Source organism: Citrus clementina, unplaced genomic scaffold, assembly GCF_000493195.1.
Source record: "Citrus clementina cultivar Clemenules unplaced genomic scaffold, Citrus_clementina_v1.0 scaffold_2, whole genome shotgun sequence".
NCBI classification, from domain to species: domain Eukaryota; kingdom Viridiplantae; phylum Streptophyta; class Magnoliopsida; order Sapindales; family Rutaceae; genus Citrus; species Citrus x clementina.
Window position 1 is genome coordinate 33057954 of NW_006262688.1, and position 16214 is coordinate 33074167.

Sequence of the window (16214 nt, forward strand, 5' to 3'; positions counted from 1 at the left end):
GACTTGGTGGGGGGGAAGATTAATGAGAGGGCTTTGGAATTTGGAGGATTTATTTATTATTTTATTTTATTTTTTGCTATTTGAACTTTTTCTCGGTTTTGTCTTTTTTGTTTCAGAAATTAGAAAATGGTTTATGGGTGTTTTGGCAATTTAAAAAACGTGAAATTGACTTCTCGTTGTTGTTGTTGTTAATCAAGATAAGTGCATATGGTTAATTGATTAAATGATATGGCAACATCAACATGTTACATTCAAGGGGCAAATGCTATGATCAAAAAAATGTTGTCCAATTATTCAAAGCCTTTTCTGTCCACATAATTTGAGAAACTTTACATCACTTTACGAGGACAAATTCATAATCATGGATAACATCTTCATCAATTTTATTATCTTTTAGCAACCTCCTGAAAAAAAAGAGAACACCTAACATGCAAATTAAAGAGGTGAGCTCCCTACCCAGTAGTCCAGCCATTGAACAATCCAGGCCCCAAAAAAAGACAACCACAGTTCCACAGCAAAATGAATAATGTTTCTACGCAAGAAAAATGTCAATAATAAAATTGTGGTCACTGGTCAGGGCCATGTCAGCTGCAAAATTTTGCTTCTGAACACGTCACAGTGCGAGTAGTGGCAGTAGTAAGCTGCACCCAAGGGCCCATTTGTAGTAAGATTTATTTTTGTAGGGCATTTTGGTAACATTAGGCTAGAAATTTACAGGCTGCTCTTGTGCAGTCCGAGGTCAGAGTTTCAGGCTTTCAATTATAGGGACACACGCAGGCGTCAGATTCCATGGGAGAGAGAGGAGTTGTGATAAGATGGTGAAAAAAAATTTACCTTTAACTTAAAAAAGGGAAATATCAAATATATATATCCGTAAAATTCTTTCTTCAGCAAGCATCTTGAAAATTAAAGAGCAAAACAAACGAGTGGGTCCCGGCGAACCCTACAAGGTAAAACAATAGCCATCATTACGTATCGTCCAGCAAAGCAAATCGGTAGTCCGACGTGGCTTACACATCATCAGTACACGGACGCTTCTCATTCAATCCGATTTGAGCGAAAGAACATAAATGTTTTTAATGAATTTATTTTATTTTAATGGAAGGTAGTGTCGTCAAAAGAGTATTTAGATTTTGGGCGTGGTTGGGTTACATTATATATAATCTAATCTAAAAATTACGTTTAAAAACTTTAGACATAGATATAATAAAACAACAAATAAATTATTAGGGACAATTCATTAAGTTACTAGGAAACAAACCAAATATTTTCATCGAAGGACATTTATTTATTTATTTATTTTAAAGGAATATAATTGGTAAAATATATAAAAACTCGCTCCATCAAAGCACCAACCCCCACATGTACCTTGTCGAGATACGTGCCCATGTTTCCCCAACCACTCGAATCCCACGGTCCCACCTATGGCCTACTTCCACGTGTCCTTTCCACCTCATTTCTCAACGGCTTGACATGGAACGGTCGGCTATTCTCTTAAAAAAAAAAAAAACACCAAAATTTAGAAAAAAAAAAAACTGAGTTAAAAGAAGGGAAAAACAAAGCATTAAAGCAAAATTAGCCAAAGCTTCAGTCTTTTCCCCAACAAGAAAAGAAACCCAACATATCAGCTTCTTCTGTCGGCTTTTTCAGCTTCATACGAAACACATGGACATGTAACCCTCGAGACTGTCCCCAAATCGACGCCCAAGATCGCCCCTTGAAACCCAGTAAATCACAGCCGTGGATGACCTCTGGGTTATTCATTAGTCAAAGTCAATATCGATGGGGGTAAAAAATGAATAGCCAGCTCGCGCGTGCGTCAACTATAACACACGTGCGATTGCTTGCTCGGGTGAAGAAAGTCAGGAATTGACTACTGACTGACTGACTGGACCACCCTTGTGTTTGTGTGAGCAAGTGGTCAGGGGACCAGGGGCTGGGCTGCATGGTGGCTCGAGCTAATTGGTGATGGATCACGTGAAGGGATCCTTTTCATGAGTTAAAATTTGCTTTGATTCGAGCTTTTCGGCTTGAATTTTTGGTGTCAGTCACTTTCTCTTCTTTTGATGTTAGTAGAAAAGCTTGACATATTTGACCAGTGACCACTAACAACCACTTTTTTGAAGGATTTAGAATTGGGCTCCCTTCGAGGCTTGCAGGCCTATATCTATTCTGTTCGAGCGACCCAATTATGCTCATCTCTAGGGATTAATGTGGACCATATTTGGGCTCCTGTGTCTTTTTGATTCACGGTGAAGATTGGGAAATTTATAAAAATAACCATGAAACTTTTATTATTTTCACAATTAACCCTCTCAATTTTTTTCTATCAACATTAGCCAAACACACGCTTCTCTCCCCAAATTACCCTTGCTTCTTTACAAACCAAAAGCAACTTCCTTTCTCCCCTTTCGTTAAACCAAAGGCAGTTTTTCACTCTTGAATCATCAACCAACGGCGATGGTAAAAGGTAACGATAAAAGTGAAATCCGATAATAATCTATCCGGATTCAACACTAATCGGCATCATATAGTGGTATGAGTTATTTTCTCAACTTGCTCGAGAGTTTCAGTGAACTGCGAGTCGGGGTGAATCTGGCGACAAGCTGCCTATCGCACGAAGGTAAAAGTGCGACAGGCGCCTGTCGCACCAAGCTTTCGTGCAACAGGCAACCCTTATTTTCTCCTTTTCCTCTCTCAGTGCAGTCTCCTAGTCATCCTTATGACCTTATCATCCTCCTCTGCCTTCCCGCCTGCCAATGAACTGCGACTAGAGACATCTGCTTACTCCAGTAATCAATTATTGACGCCCCAATTCCCAGATCTTAGTCGTTCAATATATCTCCTATTGGTTGCCAAAGGACAAAAAAAAAAACAAATGAAATTGAAGTCTAATGCTATCTTATGACACCCTCAAGTTATTACAAAAGTCTTGGCGTCCGATGGAATGAGCCATTTTACAACTATTCATACTTTTAACTCAATGAGGGTCAAAATATTGCTTCTTTTAAATGCAAAGAAACAAAACAAAAGATTCAAAATTTTCTTCTTTTTCAACACAACCTTCATTCATCGAGCGCATGGAAGTAAAATGAATATGGAAACTGCCGATTCCACATGTTTAAGTTAATTGAAGTTATACCCTTTCTCACCCCAATAAAATAAAAAATAAAATTATTGTGCACCTATATAAAATATTACACAACTTGTGCAGCTGGACGAGTTTAATTGGAAGCATTATGGGAACGGGCATGGGCATGGGCAGGGGCAGTGTATTTTGAGTGAGAGAGAAGAAAAAGACTAAGAGAGGGCGCAAATAGGGTATATATTTGGCTCTGTTGAGGAACATATTTGCAATTTGAATAGATTATGCCAAGTTCTTTCCTTTAAGATGGGTTGCTTCACGCTAGCCGCTGACGATGGGAGGTTCTTCGGTTTGGGAGAGATGGGAGAAAGAGAGATTGTTGGGGGAGAGATGAGAGAGAGGGGTATTTTAGTCTCAAAGGCTTTTTTATGGCTAATGTTAATAGAAGTTTATTTGGGGGGTTAAGATGGAAAAAGCCAAAATTTTTATGGCTATTGGTGTAAATTTCCCGTGAAGATTCGGAGATCTTCAAATTATATCTTTTTGTACCTAAAAATCAAATTAGAGTTGTTAATAATTCACAACTTATGCAGAGTTCATAATTTATTATTGTATTATTTGATTGAGGGTCTTATAAATTATGCTGTCAACTTTGGAGAATGTGATTATTGATGAACATTTGCTTTCTACTGTAGTTAGTATATGGGGGCGTTTGATATGGCCCAAAAAAGGAAGCAACATCATTTCTCGAACAAGACTAATGTTTGGTTTTGAATAACTAAATAAGATCTTGCTATGATTTTAGTCGCCTTTCCTGTCAAATATGGAAGCTCCCGAAAGTAATGGGGACTCAATTCACAGAGCTTGTTCCCTGTAATTGATGGATACACTCATTAGGCATAATGCATAAATTAATTATATGATTGAAACTAGCCAAACAAGACATAATCATGGATGGGTCAATTGCTTCTTTCTAATTTTGGACAAACATCATAGCATTAGCAATGTCTCTGAAAAATGAGAAATTATATAAAGGGTCTTTGCGTTCTCTCTAATCAGAAATTTCTATTCCAATTCAAATTACTTTTGATTGTTTAATCAAGATATCTTCCGTAACAAATAATAGAAGTTGAAAATTTCTATAAAAAATTTTATATATTTAGTCTCAAAGTACACAATTATTTTTTAAAAAAAAAAAAGGAAAAAAAGAAAAGAAAAGAGTACACAAAATCATTGGGATTGCCAGTAGTGGCTCACCAATTGAGCATACACGGAGATACAACCAAGACAACGCTATGGCATTGGTTTATGCAAATTAAGTTTAAATAGCAAACCCTCATATACTAATTAACATATTTTGAACTATAGATTAGATAATGCTAGCCAAGAAATGACATGGTTTTGGTGGGAGGGTTTCAAACGAAAGCTTATGACGAGAGTTGAACAACACAACAATGGCTACAGAGCTCTTTCTCTCCTTCCTCCACTATAGGCTCAAAGCTCCTCCATGCGTCACTTTTAGCTGCAGTGTCAAAAATATGCACCATCGACATTGTTCTTGCCACCTCCCCATCCATCCGATAGCCTGCCAAGAAGTATAGATGGGTCCCAATTGCTGCCATAGTTAAGTAGAGCCGTTGGATTGGAGGCCAATCTTCAGTATTGGTGCTTGATGTAGAAACTGGTGAACTGAGAGTCTGAAGGCAAGATCCATTAACCTCATCCCACATATTGAGCTCCCCGTCGTATGACTCAATGTGACCTTTCCATGCCTTTAGGCAATCCCCGGAGCTAAACAGCCTATTGTCCACCTCAACGATCTGATTGGGTGGAATATCTAATTGCCACATCCGCGCCACGAGGTCCCACTTTCCCGCTTGCGTGTCGTACACCTCGGCCGAGCTACGCTCCGTAAAGTGAACCGAACCGTCCGAGTCAGCCCTCTGGGCAAATCCGCTGACCACGTGTATCTTTCCTTGCCACGTCACCCCAACACATTTGTACCTCAACGTGCTCATGTTGGGCAGGGGCGTCCACTGATCGAGTTCGGGATGGTACACTTCAGCCGATGCGGTTCCCTTAGCACTAAACAAGTTGGACTTCCCTCCGGCCACGTAAATTTTATTGTCGCATACGGTGCATGCAAAATCATACCTTGGTACACTCAATGGTGCACATCTGGTCCATTCATTAGACTTAACATTGTAACGTAGCACCCACGCTAGGACCTTGTCGTAGGCGTCGACAAAATCGTCCGATTCATCGGAGTTGTGAGCTCTCTCCTTGTGGCACAGGAGTCCACCAATAATGTAAACTGAATCACCCAGCGACACAATTGAAAAGCCCTTCAAAACATGGTTCTCGAGAAGGTCAGGAATGTGACTGACATGACTCCATGTGTTGTTAGATGGATTGTAGCTCGCCACCCAGTTGGAAATGTTCGATCTCGGCCCCGGCTCTCTCAGGCAAAACGAGGCCAAGATGAGATGGCCGGAAGGGTTACGTTCCGTTGGAGGCGATGGCGAAGAAGTGAGAGAATCCATTGAAGCAGTGGGGGAGGTTTAATTAATTAGACTATTGGTTTGTGTTACAATGTCAAATGGGGAGATTTAATGTTGGGGAGTAAGGGAAAATATAAAGATGGATCAGCGGAGAACACAACAAAAAGTTGAATTGTGAGCATCGACTAAGAATTGGGCGTGGAGGTCTCGTGCTTTCTGTAGAATCTAAGCATTGTGGATGATACCTAGAGGTTTCTTGTCTATGATTGTTGAAATAATTGATTAAATAATTTGGTTGGCTATTGTCTCTTGCACTGTCCAAATTTGACGTACTATAGAAGTAGGAAGATTTGCGATTTAATCAAGAAGAAATTAAGAGAATCGGATGGGGTGCTTGGGGATACCTTTACAAGAGTTAAAAATTGGTCATCCATCCATTTCTATTTTTATAAGGGGGCAGCAATGTTGTCACTCCCATTTTTATATAGAAGTGAGAGATATACGTGGACCATCTAAAATTTACAAGGCTTTGTAATTTTTTTCGTATAATAAGAAACAAGAGAACATATTTATAAAACTTTTCATTGAAATAATCAGTGTATAGTGTTTTTTTTTCACCCACTCCAAATTGGCAAATTGACTTACAGGTTCAAAATAAACGATCAAGGCACAAGTCGGGATCTGTTATATAGTCTATATAAAGATAAATTTATCATGGTTCAAGAGTGGATCATTTTTAATGGGTGCACAAAAGAGAGAGGACACGCAAGCATGCATGTAACATAGAAGAAAGTGTTCTGAAAAAGCACCCAAAAGGGAGATGGGAGCAAATCCATATAAGATACTAGCACGATACGCAAACATCTCGAATCTCGCACTTTTGCTCTTATAATCTTATTATATGCCAACACAAATGTAGCTCTAGATTTGGTTAGTTTATCAAGTAAAGTCTGTTTCCATAAAATGCTTAATTTTTAAATCGAACTATGTTAATGGTAGCCATTGACCGAAAGAGTAACATGCCATGAGAGTGGGACTATTAGTACCCCTATATTTTTCTTTCCAAATCTCTCTCTCTCTCTTTTTTTTTTAAAAAAAAAAAACCTACTTTAATTCTTAAAATATTCTTTTCTAATATTTTGGTTTCTTTCTGATTTAAAAAGAAAAAAATATTGTCTTCCACAAAATTTCAATTACAATATTTTTTTATAAATTTTTGAATGCTTAAATTATATACATTTAACTCCAAAAATATGTATGTATGTATGCATGAATTAAGTAGAATTAAAGTAAATTCAAAATAACTATTACGTAATTTTTTTAAATAAAAATAATTTAGAATGTAAAGTGTTTGTGAGGAAACAAAAAATATAAAAGATTTTAGTGTAGTTGTGTCGATGTAAAAAATTAGAGAGCGAAATTTATTGAGAAATATATAAGGGTTTAATTAATTTATTACTTTATTTTGTCTTGGTGGGCGAGGGGTTTTATAAGGGTTATTGACGGGTGCCAATACCTCTAACTCTTGCCACAAACCAAAAAAAAAAGGCCTACTTAATATCTGCATTTGGGTATTGTTTGAATCCAATAATGAGTAAAGAACTATCAAAGCAAAGAGCTTCGTGAAGAAAATGTAGGAGGTCCGTGAGAGAGCAAAATCAAGGAAAGTGAAAAGGACTCGCATGTGATTGCCTTTTTATTTTTCGAAAAATCCCATCTTATTGTGAGAGAGATGTGAATGATTGAGCTGACAAGAGAGATAATGTTATGTTTTATTAGGAATGATAATTTAGCCTTCACATGCTTTCAATGAGTGTAACACCCCCCAATAGTTCCAAGTCTAAAATTTCCATCAGTAACCAGAACAAGTTGCGAGCTAACAGTTCATTTATCAAGAAAATCTGGTCTATCAAATAGCGTCATCAGCTATACAATAAACACGGGCCATTGAAATTTGAAACCTGAATGAGAAAATAGACCCACCGGAAGAATTATCAAATGCTTAATAAAAGAGACCCACTTGCTTTAAGGATGAATTCTCACAGAAATCGTACTGCAGTCTGCAGATGCAGGTGCAGGACAGCAGGGAGATGCCAAAATTTGAGGCAAATATTGCTCTGTTGGCTTAGAATGACAGCTCATCTGACATGATACCACAAGTAGAAACAGCATAACTTGCGTACATAAGCGAAAATTGGCACAAAGCAAATATGGAGGAGGGAGCTGCAGAACCAGACAATGGGGGAATGGAATTAGATGAGAATATGTAAAGGCAAAATGGCTTTGGAGATAAAGACAAAAAGTGGGAGGTAGGAGTCACAGAGTAATCAAAACACCCACACAAGTCTCTCATTGCTTTCTACTGGAGACAAAGCAGCTTGGAGCAGAAAGGGCATTTTGATTTGATTTATCACTGTAGCCCATTTTCTCACGCATTTTCATTTTGTGAAAGTTATTATTTAAGTGTTGGAGTCTTAAGATAAAAAGGTAATTTGTTACACTATAATTGTCTTTGATGAGATGACTCCAATCAAAGGACAATTAACCTTTCAATAAATGTAAACTAACATTTCTCTTGAGTCTTGGAAAAACCCAAAGGACAGATACATTACGATCATGTGTGTTAACAGTCAATTACAGGCTAAAATACCTCCTAGCTCTAACTCTAAGAGCCGAGGAACATAAAGTTCATTAGATACTTATATTAAAAGTTACAAACCACAACGTATGATAGTGATATGACATAATAGAGAAGGCTCTCTGCCCAGTGCGCACATCATCCATTTATTTTTTCTCTCACTCTCTTATTACTTTTGTCTTTCTCTTGAAAGGATGATGGAATTTTAGCATCCCGAAGTGATTCCCAGAAAAGCAAGAGACAACTGCCAACTGAAGCTACCACAGCTTCTTTGAAAGACCAAAAAGATTTGCGCCATCTTTCTTTTTATTTGCTTTCTGATTATGCATATTCTATCATTTTCTTCCTCGTAAAGTTGAGGCCTTTCTTTCTTGTTTGTTTTTAACTTTTTATATTCCAAGCCTATTGCAGCCATAGCAAATTGCAAGTCTCCGCTTCTGTTTAAAATCCTCTTCCCAACCAACTTCTTTTAGTGTTCTATTTCTTCTCAAGTTCTGTTTTTCTTTTTCCCGAAGATCTTAATTCAGCTGCAACCAAGATTACATGGGTTTGATGAGAAGCTTGGAATGGGTGAATAGTTATGGTCAGAGGAAATGCAGGAGCCTGTTCTGGAGAGTGAGGGCAGCATTGAAGAACGCTGTAAAAACTGGGGGCAAACAGCATTTCAAGTTCCAGTATGATCCTTCCAGCTACGCTCTGAATTTTGATGATGGTCGTTCCAATTATGGTTTAGGAGCAAATGGAGTTAAGCAGGCTCAGCATCAAGATTGTTCAGAAAGCAAAAATGTCATGTGGGTTTGTGTCCTTTGGGTGGAATCTCAGTAGTGTTTGTTCCGTAGGGCGAGGGCGAGTCACAATAGTCTTTGTTTTGTAGACTGGATTAGTTAGCTCCCCAGTTTTGTGCATTGCTTCTGGGTATAATTTTCAATTCGATGAGGATTTTAAATTCATGGAGATGATCTCCTCTTACTGTTCATTGATTATGTCCATACTTTTTTAAAATTATTGCCTTCAGAACATTTTCTATCTCTCTCATTTCTACCACACAACTTCGCACGTCTACCGGTCAAGTTTGTTCAGTTTAAACCAACAGTCGCATGCTCACATAGCCCACATAATGGAATTAGGAGAAATGAAGATCCCGTTGTACCTTAAAAAATACAGTTTGCCGTAGCACCAAAACTTAGAATACTAAATCTTGACTTGCCTAACTACTAAAGATAACTTCAACAATATGAAAGAACTAATAAAGATAAAAGGACAACAATCTACTAATGGTCATGCAATATCATGAGGGCATATTATAGGTTACCCTGCAGGTAATACCAACAGGAGCCAGGGCCAGTTGAGCTAAATCTGTTTTCAGTGACATTGTTTATGAAATCCCCAGAAATCTTTCATGGAAAAATATGGAAATCAATTGTACAAGGGCTTAATGCCACTAAATATCATCTAAGAAGAGAACTAACATCAAGCATCCAACAAATTCCTAACTAAAGTCATTTTGCGATAACAGTACATGCATGATCAATCATTCCAGTAGGCTCTATTTGTTCAATCCTGACCACTTAAATTCCCCAGATTTAGATTTACATGCCTTTCAAATGGCAGAATCTTCTAATGTTGCAGTAGCTAAATCGTTAATGCGAGGATAAGCAGCTTTCTCATCAAGTTGGTTCTGGGCCCATAACAACATCTTCAGCAAGCTTGGAAGTTTTGGATCTATAAGAAAGCCAATTCATACAAAACTGATTAACCCCCAAGAAATACAACTTAGATAAATCAGCGAAAGCTAAATAAATACATATCAGGCAGGAAAAAGAGAACCAAGTAAAAGCCAGCCCCAAATATGGAAAACCAAAACACTTTCTAATAACTTCAGTTGTCCACATTTCTTCTCCAAACTCCAATACTGAAGACCAAAGCACTTTTAACAACTTTTATTGCTCGCATTTCTTTGATTATATATCCCTTTTGGAATTTAAACACTAAAAATCATTACTGTTGTTTTTATCTAATGGCAGAGACAACCTAGTAGAGACAATTTCGTGATTATTCCTTGAAAAACTTCGTTTTTCACCTCATTTAACATTCATTACTAACCGCTTTCATACAGTTATGCTGGATGCAACTTATGTTGCTTGTTAGGAGAAGCCAGAATTTACTAATTTCTCAAAAACTTGTTCCTCCATCTTACAGAAGATTCAAGACCAATCACATCTGAGCATAACCCCGCAATTGGAAGACCTCAACAAGCATTTTCACAGAGAATCAATTTGTAACAGTTTCCTAGCAACACTGAAGACTAAGCAACAAGTAAAATAAAGCTTCTCTAAAGCTTGTCGCCTGGCCACACAATTCACATAAACATAACTTGTCCAGAGCTTTGACTAAAATCTGCGAAACAAGTAAGTCAGACCACGCTCCTATCTAAAGCTATAGAAATTATCTTAATGATAAGTAATTTATGAAAAGTAATTTGTTATATCACAAGAATTTCAAGCGGAAATTTTTTTTTTCCTACAAAGTGTTAGAGATATCACGGATAGAGAACATACTAACCTTTTTCATGACTCTGGCTTGTAAGGATGGCTGCATTAACCTCACTGGCTGTCTTCAGGCGCTGCGATATGTCCAAAAGGTCACCAACAGGACAGTTGGAGACATCTTCAAAAGCCAATAGTGCAACAGTTCTCTCCAACTCTTCTAAAAAGCTTTGCTGCGGAAAACCCATGAGATTGAACAATCAAGCCAGATGACACTTTCAAGAGCACATACTATTATGCAAAATAAGTAGGCAAAACAAAGTTATGATGAACAGAAACTACATTTTCTTCTCCTCTTGGTGCAAGCTCCTCCTGAGCAAACTCCAAAGCCTCTTCCACCTTTCCATTCCGAATTAATTCTATCAATCTCTGCTGTTGCAGATGGAAAAACAGTTGCGGATTTGTATCCAATATCTGTGCACAAAATTTTTGGAAAATAAATTAAGATTAAAAAAAGACTAAATTTTTTCAAGATAAATATACTTCTTCTAGTTCAAATATGGAGAAATAAATCTGGAAAACTTCTAGCCTTGGATACTATCAACTAGAAGAGTGTGTCCCTTGTTTCCTAACTTAAATAATTGCATAACGCATACTTTGTGTTTTCTATTATTTCACTTCGCTTAATAACATTCATACAAGTGGAGAAGAAAGATATGGCAACCCTAGTCAACCAACACCACCACCTGCAGCAGCTAACAGCGTTCGCCATCAACAACCACTGAACCATGGTCAATAACAGCCTGCCATCCATTTTTTGCACTTCTTTTCTCTTATATGGTTACTTGGTAACCATAAACCATATGATATTTTAATCATATTATGTACCAAAAGGTATTTGGATATAAGTTATCTCTTGTCGTATTATATGTAATAATACCACATCATTATACCTTACTGATCCTGAGAACAAGTTTTAGCCTGCACATACACTTAATACACGTTTCTAAGAAAATGCCTAAAGTTCGAAATGAATAATTGTTTGGTCAAATGGAAAAAATAACATGAAAGTACAGTAACGTATTACGTGTCTGACAACCTAATCATTCACTTGTATACAGTACTAATCATGAAGATTATTTTAACATACTACCTCAGGGTTTAAGTCATTAACTTTCTCGATAGCATCCTCCACGTTCCCACACTGTACAGCCTTTTTAACAGCCATACGATCTGTTATTGTTGCAAGATCTATATCTGCTATTTCTCATTAAAGAAAAGCAAACAGTTCATAAAACCAACCATTTATGCTACTAAGGATACAACAATTAGAAAGACCAAAGAGCATTAAGGATACGTTCGGTTCCAGATTCCATCCGGAATTTCTCAGCAGCATCAACATAACCTTCAGTGACAAGAAAATTCATCACTAACTTATTCATATCTTCTTTCCTGATCTTCACATCGTTAAGTTTCTTCTCCCACTCTTCCCGCGTAATCACTTTCTTTGACATAGCCTGTACACCAATAGATCTACACGTAAGCACCTTACAATTATATGAAATCACTTATTCCTCGTTTAGAACATAAATGAAGTTCACTCTAACTGAACTAAAATACAAATTGCATAAACCTATACAAATACTGATGATTACGCAATAGAGACACAATCCAGCTGCTTAAAGCTCATTGATTGAACTACTTTAACATACTCAAAACGAGTAAATTAATCATATAATCGCTATTACAGCTCACGAATCAGAAAAAAATAAAAAATAAAACTAGTGATTGATTAATCTAATTAAAAATATCAAATACCATTGCCTCGATTTCCGCAAGCCGACGAATCACAATCCAGAAAAGTGACATCAGTGTACCGCCACCTTCATTCCTGTTAATTTCTGATTCCCGAAAATGAAATCTATGCAAAATAAATCATCAATCTAATTGATTGGATAAAGCAAAATTTGTAAACCCTGGTTACACGAAACCTTTTAAGAGTTATTAAAAAAAAAAAAAAGAGTACCTGAGATGTAAGTTAATTTTTTCCCTTTTTCCAATAACTTCTAATTATTTCTGTGAGTGGAGAACGTCACCGTCTTTAATTTTATTTTTTTCCTAAATGGGAGTTGCTTGATGAGGTTTTTCGATGTCTCGCTTTTGCTTGTCTGTAAATGCGCGAAGAAGCATAACTAAAAATGATTATCAATTATTAGTTTATTGTATTTGGGCATTACCCGGGTCAGAGTTGACCCTCAAAGCCCCCGGCCCAACCCAAGTGGATGCGCTACTAGATCTCCTTTTCTTCTGTAAAACCGAATGTTATGTTTGATTGCACTGCATTTCAGTTCATCTTAACTGTTAAATAATGGCCATCTCTAAATTATACTTAGTGTAACCTACAATCATTAAAATAAAATAAAAATAAATAACAACCAAGTGAATTAGATGGGGACGAGTCTCGTGTTTTTGCTCTACTTTTAGTAGTTGTGAATTACACTAAGGTAGTGTTTTGGTTTGAAGAAAACTGAGGAAAAGAGAGGAGAGGAAAGTGGAGGAAAGAAGTATATTGAAATTATTTTCTAATATTTGATTTGTTATAAAATTATACAAAGAAAGGAAATGCCTTAACTTTAGTTTGGACAATTTCACCCTTTAATGTTAAATTTTTGATATTTATCATAAATATAATTTAAAAATTAAACAATAAATTTATTTAATATACTATATAAATAACTAATAAAAATTATTTTAAGTAATATAATTATATTTATAATTAAACTCTATTCAAAAAGTTTGTTAACATAATTTTATTTTAAAATTAGTTTAATTTAATTTATTTTAAATAAATTATGACATGAATAAAAATAATTTCTTAATTAATGTATTATAATATTAAAATTTTATTTGAACAACTAAAAAAAAAAAGAGTTGCTGCCGCGTCTTGCCACCAGCCACCACTGTACCATGTCATTTCAACTCGAGAATTACATGAAAATTATCATAATTTAACGATCTATAGATTAAAACAACTTATTTGGTCGAAATATTTGATGTTTGTCCGGATCTGAGATAGTTAGAAAGTTTTTCAAATTATGCTAACCGGATTTGAGGGAGATAGATTCATTTTTTTTGCTTGTGTGATATTAAAACTGTGTTTATCGTCAGTTGGCAACTCCAACGGTACAGGCGAGTGACGTCTCACACGCGGTTGTCATCGACGGAGGCAGCAGTCCGGCGGCGACAGCGACGGCGGTCCGGTGACTGCTAAATTTGTATTTCTATTTTTTAAAATTAATTAAATAAATGAAATGATATTATTAAATTATTTAAATCATTGCTTGAACTTTTAATAATACAAAATTAGTTATTTTAAATATTAAATTGATAAAATAAAAATAAAAATAAAAATAAAAATAAAAATAAAAATTTGATAATATTAAACAAGTTAATAAAATTTTGAAGGGTAATTTTGGATATTTTGGCTTCTAATAGAGGAGGAATTCAAATTCATTACTCTTAGGTGTGGAATATAAATTCCACATTATAATGGAAATTAAATTCTTATAAATTATGGTAAATCAAACAAAGGAAATAAGAAAATAATTTAAATTACTTCCCTTTCCCCCTTCCTCTCCTTCTAACCAAACACCACCTAAATGTAATTTAGGAAGACTCTTAAATAATTAATTTGACATATACAGTCACATAAAATATAGAAATATTATTGTGTAAAACAAAATTGATTGGTTTAATAATCGATACCGATATATACGATCACATAATATAAATTGATTGGTTAAAAGGAGAAAAGCCATTATGATAATACTTTTTATAGGCCCTTATCCAACCAATCAATTCATACCATGTAAAGTGTCTATTCAACTTATACAATAATATTTCTGCAATTTCTGTGGTTATATTTAATAATCTGTAAATATGTTGTATAATAATAATAATAATAATTTACAGAAAATCATAACTTATAAAGTATTGTCCTTTATTGTCGTTTATTAATTCAGTCGACACTCTAACATAGGTGGTTGATAGGATGCACATAATAGACTATTAAGATTTTTTAATTTGTTGAATATTGCTCACATTTATTGATTGTACGTAAGCCACAAATTAGTTAATAAAGTTTTTAAAGTATTGTTGTGTGATACTAATATTTGTTGCTAATTATTCAAATTTGTTAGCAAATAAGTTAACACAAATCAAATTATATATTTGCTTTCTCTAACGCATGTAATACATCATTTGATTATATATTCCCTTCGTCAAAGAGGAGTGTGTGAGTGATTTGAATCTCTTGAGTGTGGGTGAAAACCTTTCCCAAACTAGAAGCAACGTCACATGTTATATAATGAGTTGTAAAATTTTTTTACAGCATACAAATATCTAATTACCTTAAAAGGCATAGTCGAGTGATTTTCGTGGTTTTCAAATATCTTTATTTAGTTAGTCACTTGAATTTAAATTTTAAGAGAAGTAAAAGAGATTAAAAAAATGAATTTGGACTTTACCTACGTCCTTATCATTTAGAAAATATATTTTATAAATTGGATTATAACTAAGTGTGCGAGACCACAACTCTCCAATAAGGATTTACACGCGCATAGTCGTGCATATGATCAACCCACTATAATTACCAATATTAGTATTAAAAATAGATTAATTTATTATGATAAGTAAGTATACACATGAGAATGGCCTAATATAATAAAATATTATTATATCTTGTTTAGATTGGTAATTTGTTTTTTTTATTTAGACTAATATTGATCAGATAGCATGTAGTTATGATAATCATCACACACAAACATATCAATTTAAGACTATAAATTTGTATGAACACAAGATCCTCAAAGGTTTAATCCAATACTTTTTAAGTATAATTCTTTAACTAACTATATGAATTCGAATTTTAAGGAGTTAAGAGGTTCTAAAAAACTAATTTGAACATTGTCAACCTCTTCATTTATTTATTTATTTTAAAGTACAAACACAAGTTTATCCAAATAGCATAATACTTTTGTATATTAACACAAGATTAGTTAAATAACTTAGTATTTACCATCACAAAAAAGAAAAAAAAATAGTATTTATCTTGATTTAGCCCACCTTCAAAAACAAATACAAAACAAAAGTAAGAGACACGGGGGCGTGATTTTATGTAATGAAAAAGATTTGGTTCTTAAGGACAAGCTCTGCCTGCTAACGCCTACTAACTTCAAAGAAATAAAACGCATATGACAATGCCTGCTCCGAGCCTCCAATCCAACTGTCAAATAAATGTTATTCATCGATATTTTGGAGGAAGTTTCTCCTATAGACTTGTCAAACGGAGGAAGGCAAAGATTCAAGAAGCAGCTGCCTTATTTTTTTTAATTTTCATGGGGTCAATGTTTTTGTCGTTTAATTTAATTATAAGAAAATTTCAAGGAAATTGATTTAATACTTTTCGTGGTAAGACACCGACGCGACGTCGGTACAGGGTAAGA

At 35.2% G+C, this 16214-nt stretch overlaps 2 protein-coding genes across 4 annotated transcripts; both read right to left on the reverse strand.

The window, feature by feature from the left end:
- Nucleotides 1-4333: 4333 nt before the first annotated feature.
- Nucleotides 4334-5860, reverse strand: LOC18052566 (kelch-like protein 8). The gene has a single exon (XM_006449208.2). It carries the CDS (start codon nucleotides 5626-5628, stop codon nucleotides 4513-4515), a length of 1116 nt encoding a protein of 371 aa, XP_006449271.1. The 5' UTR covers nucleotides 5629-5860; the 3' UTR covers nucleotides 4334-4512.
- A 3636-nt stretch (nucleotides 5861-9496) lies between these two features.
- LOC18053319 (protein GID8 homolog) lies at nucleotides 9497-12918 on the reverse strand. 3 transcript variants are annotated; one of them, XM_006449211.2, is made up of 7 exons: nucleotides 12737-12918; nucleotides 12529-12631; nucleotides 12068-12227; nucleotides 11864-11967; nucleotides 11053-11184; nucleotides 10787-10943; nucleotides 9497-9946 (listed from the first exon to the last, which is right to left on the reverse strand). In XM_006449211.2, the coding sequence occupies exons 2-7, from the start codon at nucleotides 12577-12579 to the stop codon at nucleotides 9825-9827; spliced, it is 726 nt and encodes a 241-aa protein (XP_006449274.1). In that variant the 5' UTR covers nucleotides 12580-12631; nucleotides 12737-12918; the 3' UTR covers nucleotides 9497-9824. The 3 variants fall into 3 exon arrangements, with proteins under 3 accessions (XP_006449274.1, XP_006449277.1, XP_006449275.1); XM_006449214.2 differs by having other exon boundaries at nucleotides 11864-11970; nucleotides 12529-12611; nucleotides 12737-12915; XM_006449212.2 differs by having other exon boundaries at nucleotides 11864-11970; nucleotides 12737-12914.
- Nucleotides 12919-16214: the final 3296 nt, after the last annotated feature.

What these genes read in the sequence shown, in the direction of transcription:
- LOC18052566 (XM_006449208.2), bottom strand. Translation starts at nt 5,628, where the DNA reads ATGGATTCTCTCACTTCTTCGCCATCGCCTCCAACGGAACGTAACCCT.
- LOC18053319 (XM_006449214.2), bottom strand. Translation starts at nt 12,579, where the DNA reads ATGTCACTTTTCTGGATTGTGATTCGTCGGCTTGCGGAAATCGAGGCA. An exon ending in TTAATGACTTAAACCCTGAG is followed by an intron (nt 11,185 to 11,863) that starts GTAGTATGTTAA and finishes TTTTGTGCACAG; the next exon opens with ATATTGGATACAAATCCGCA. An exon ending in CACCAAGAGGAGAAGAAAAT is followed by an intron (nt 10,944 to 11,052) that starts GTAGTTTCTGTT and finishes GGTTTTCCGCAG; the next exon opens with CAAAGCTTTTTAGAAGAGTT.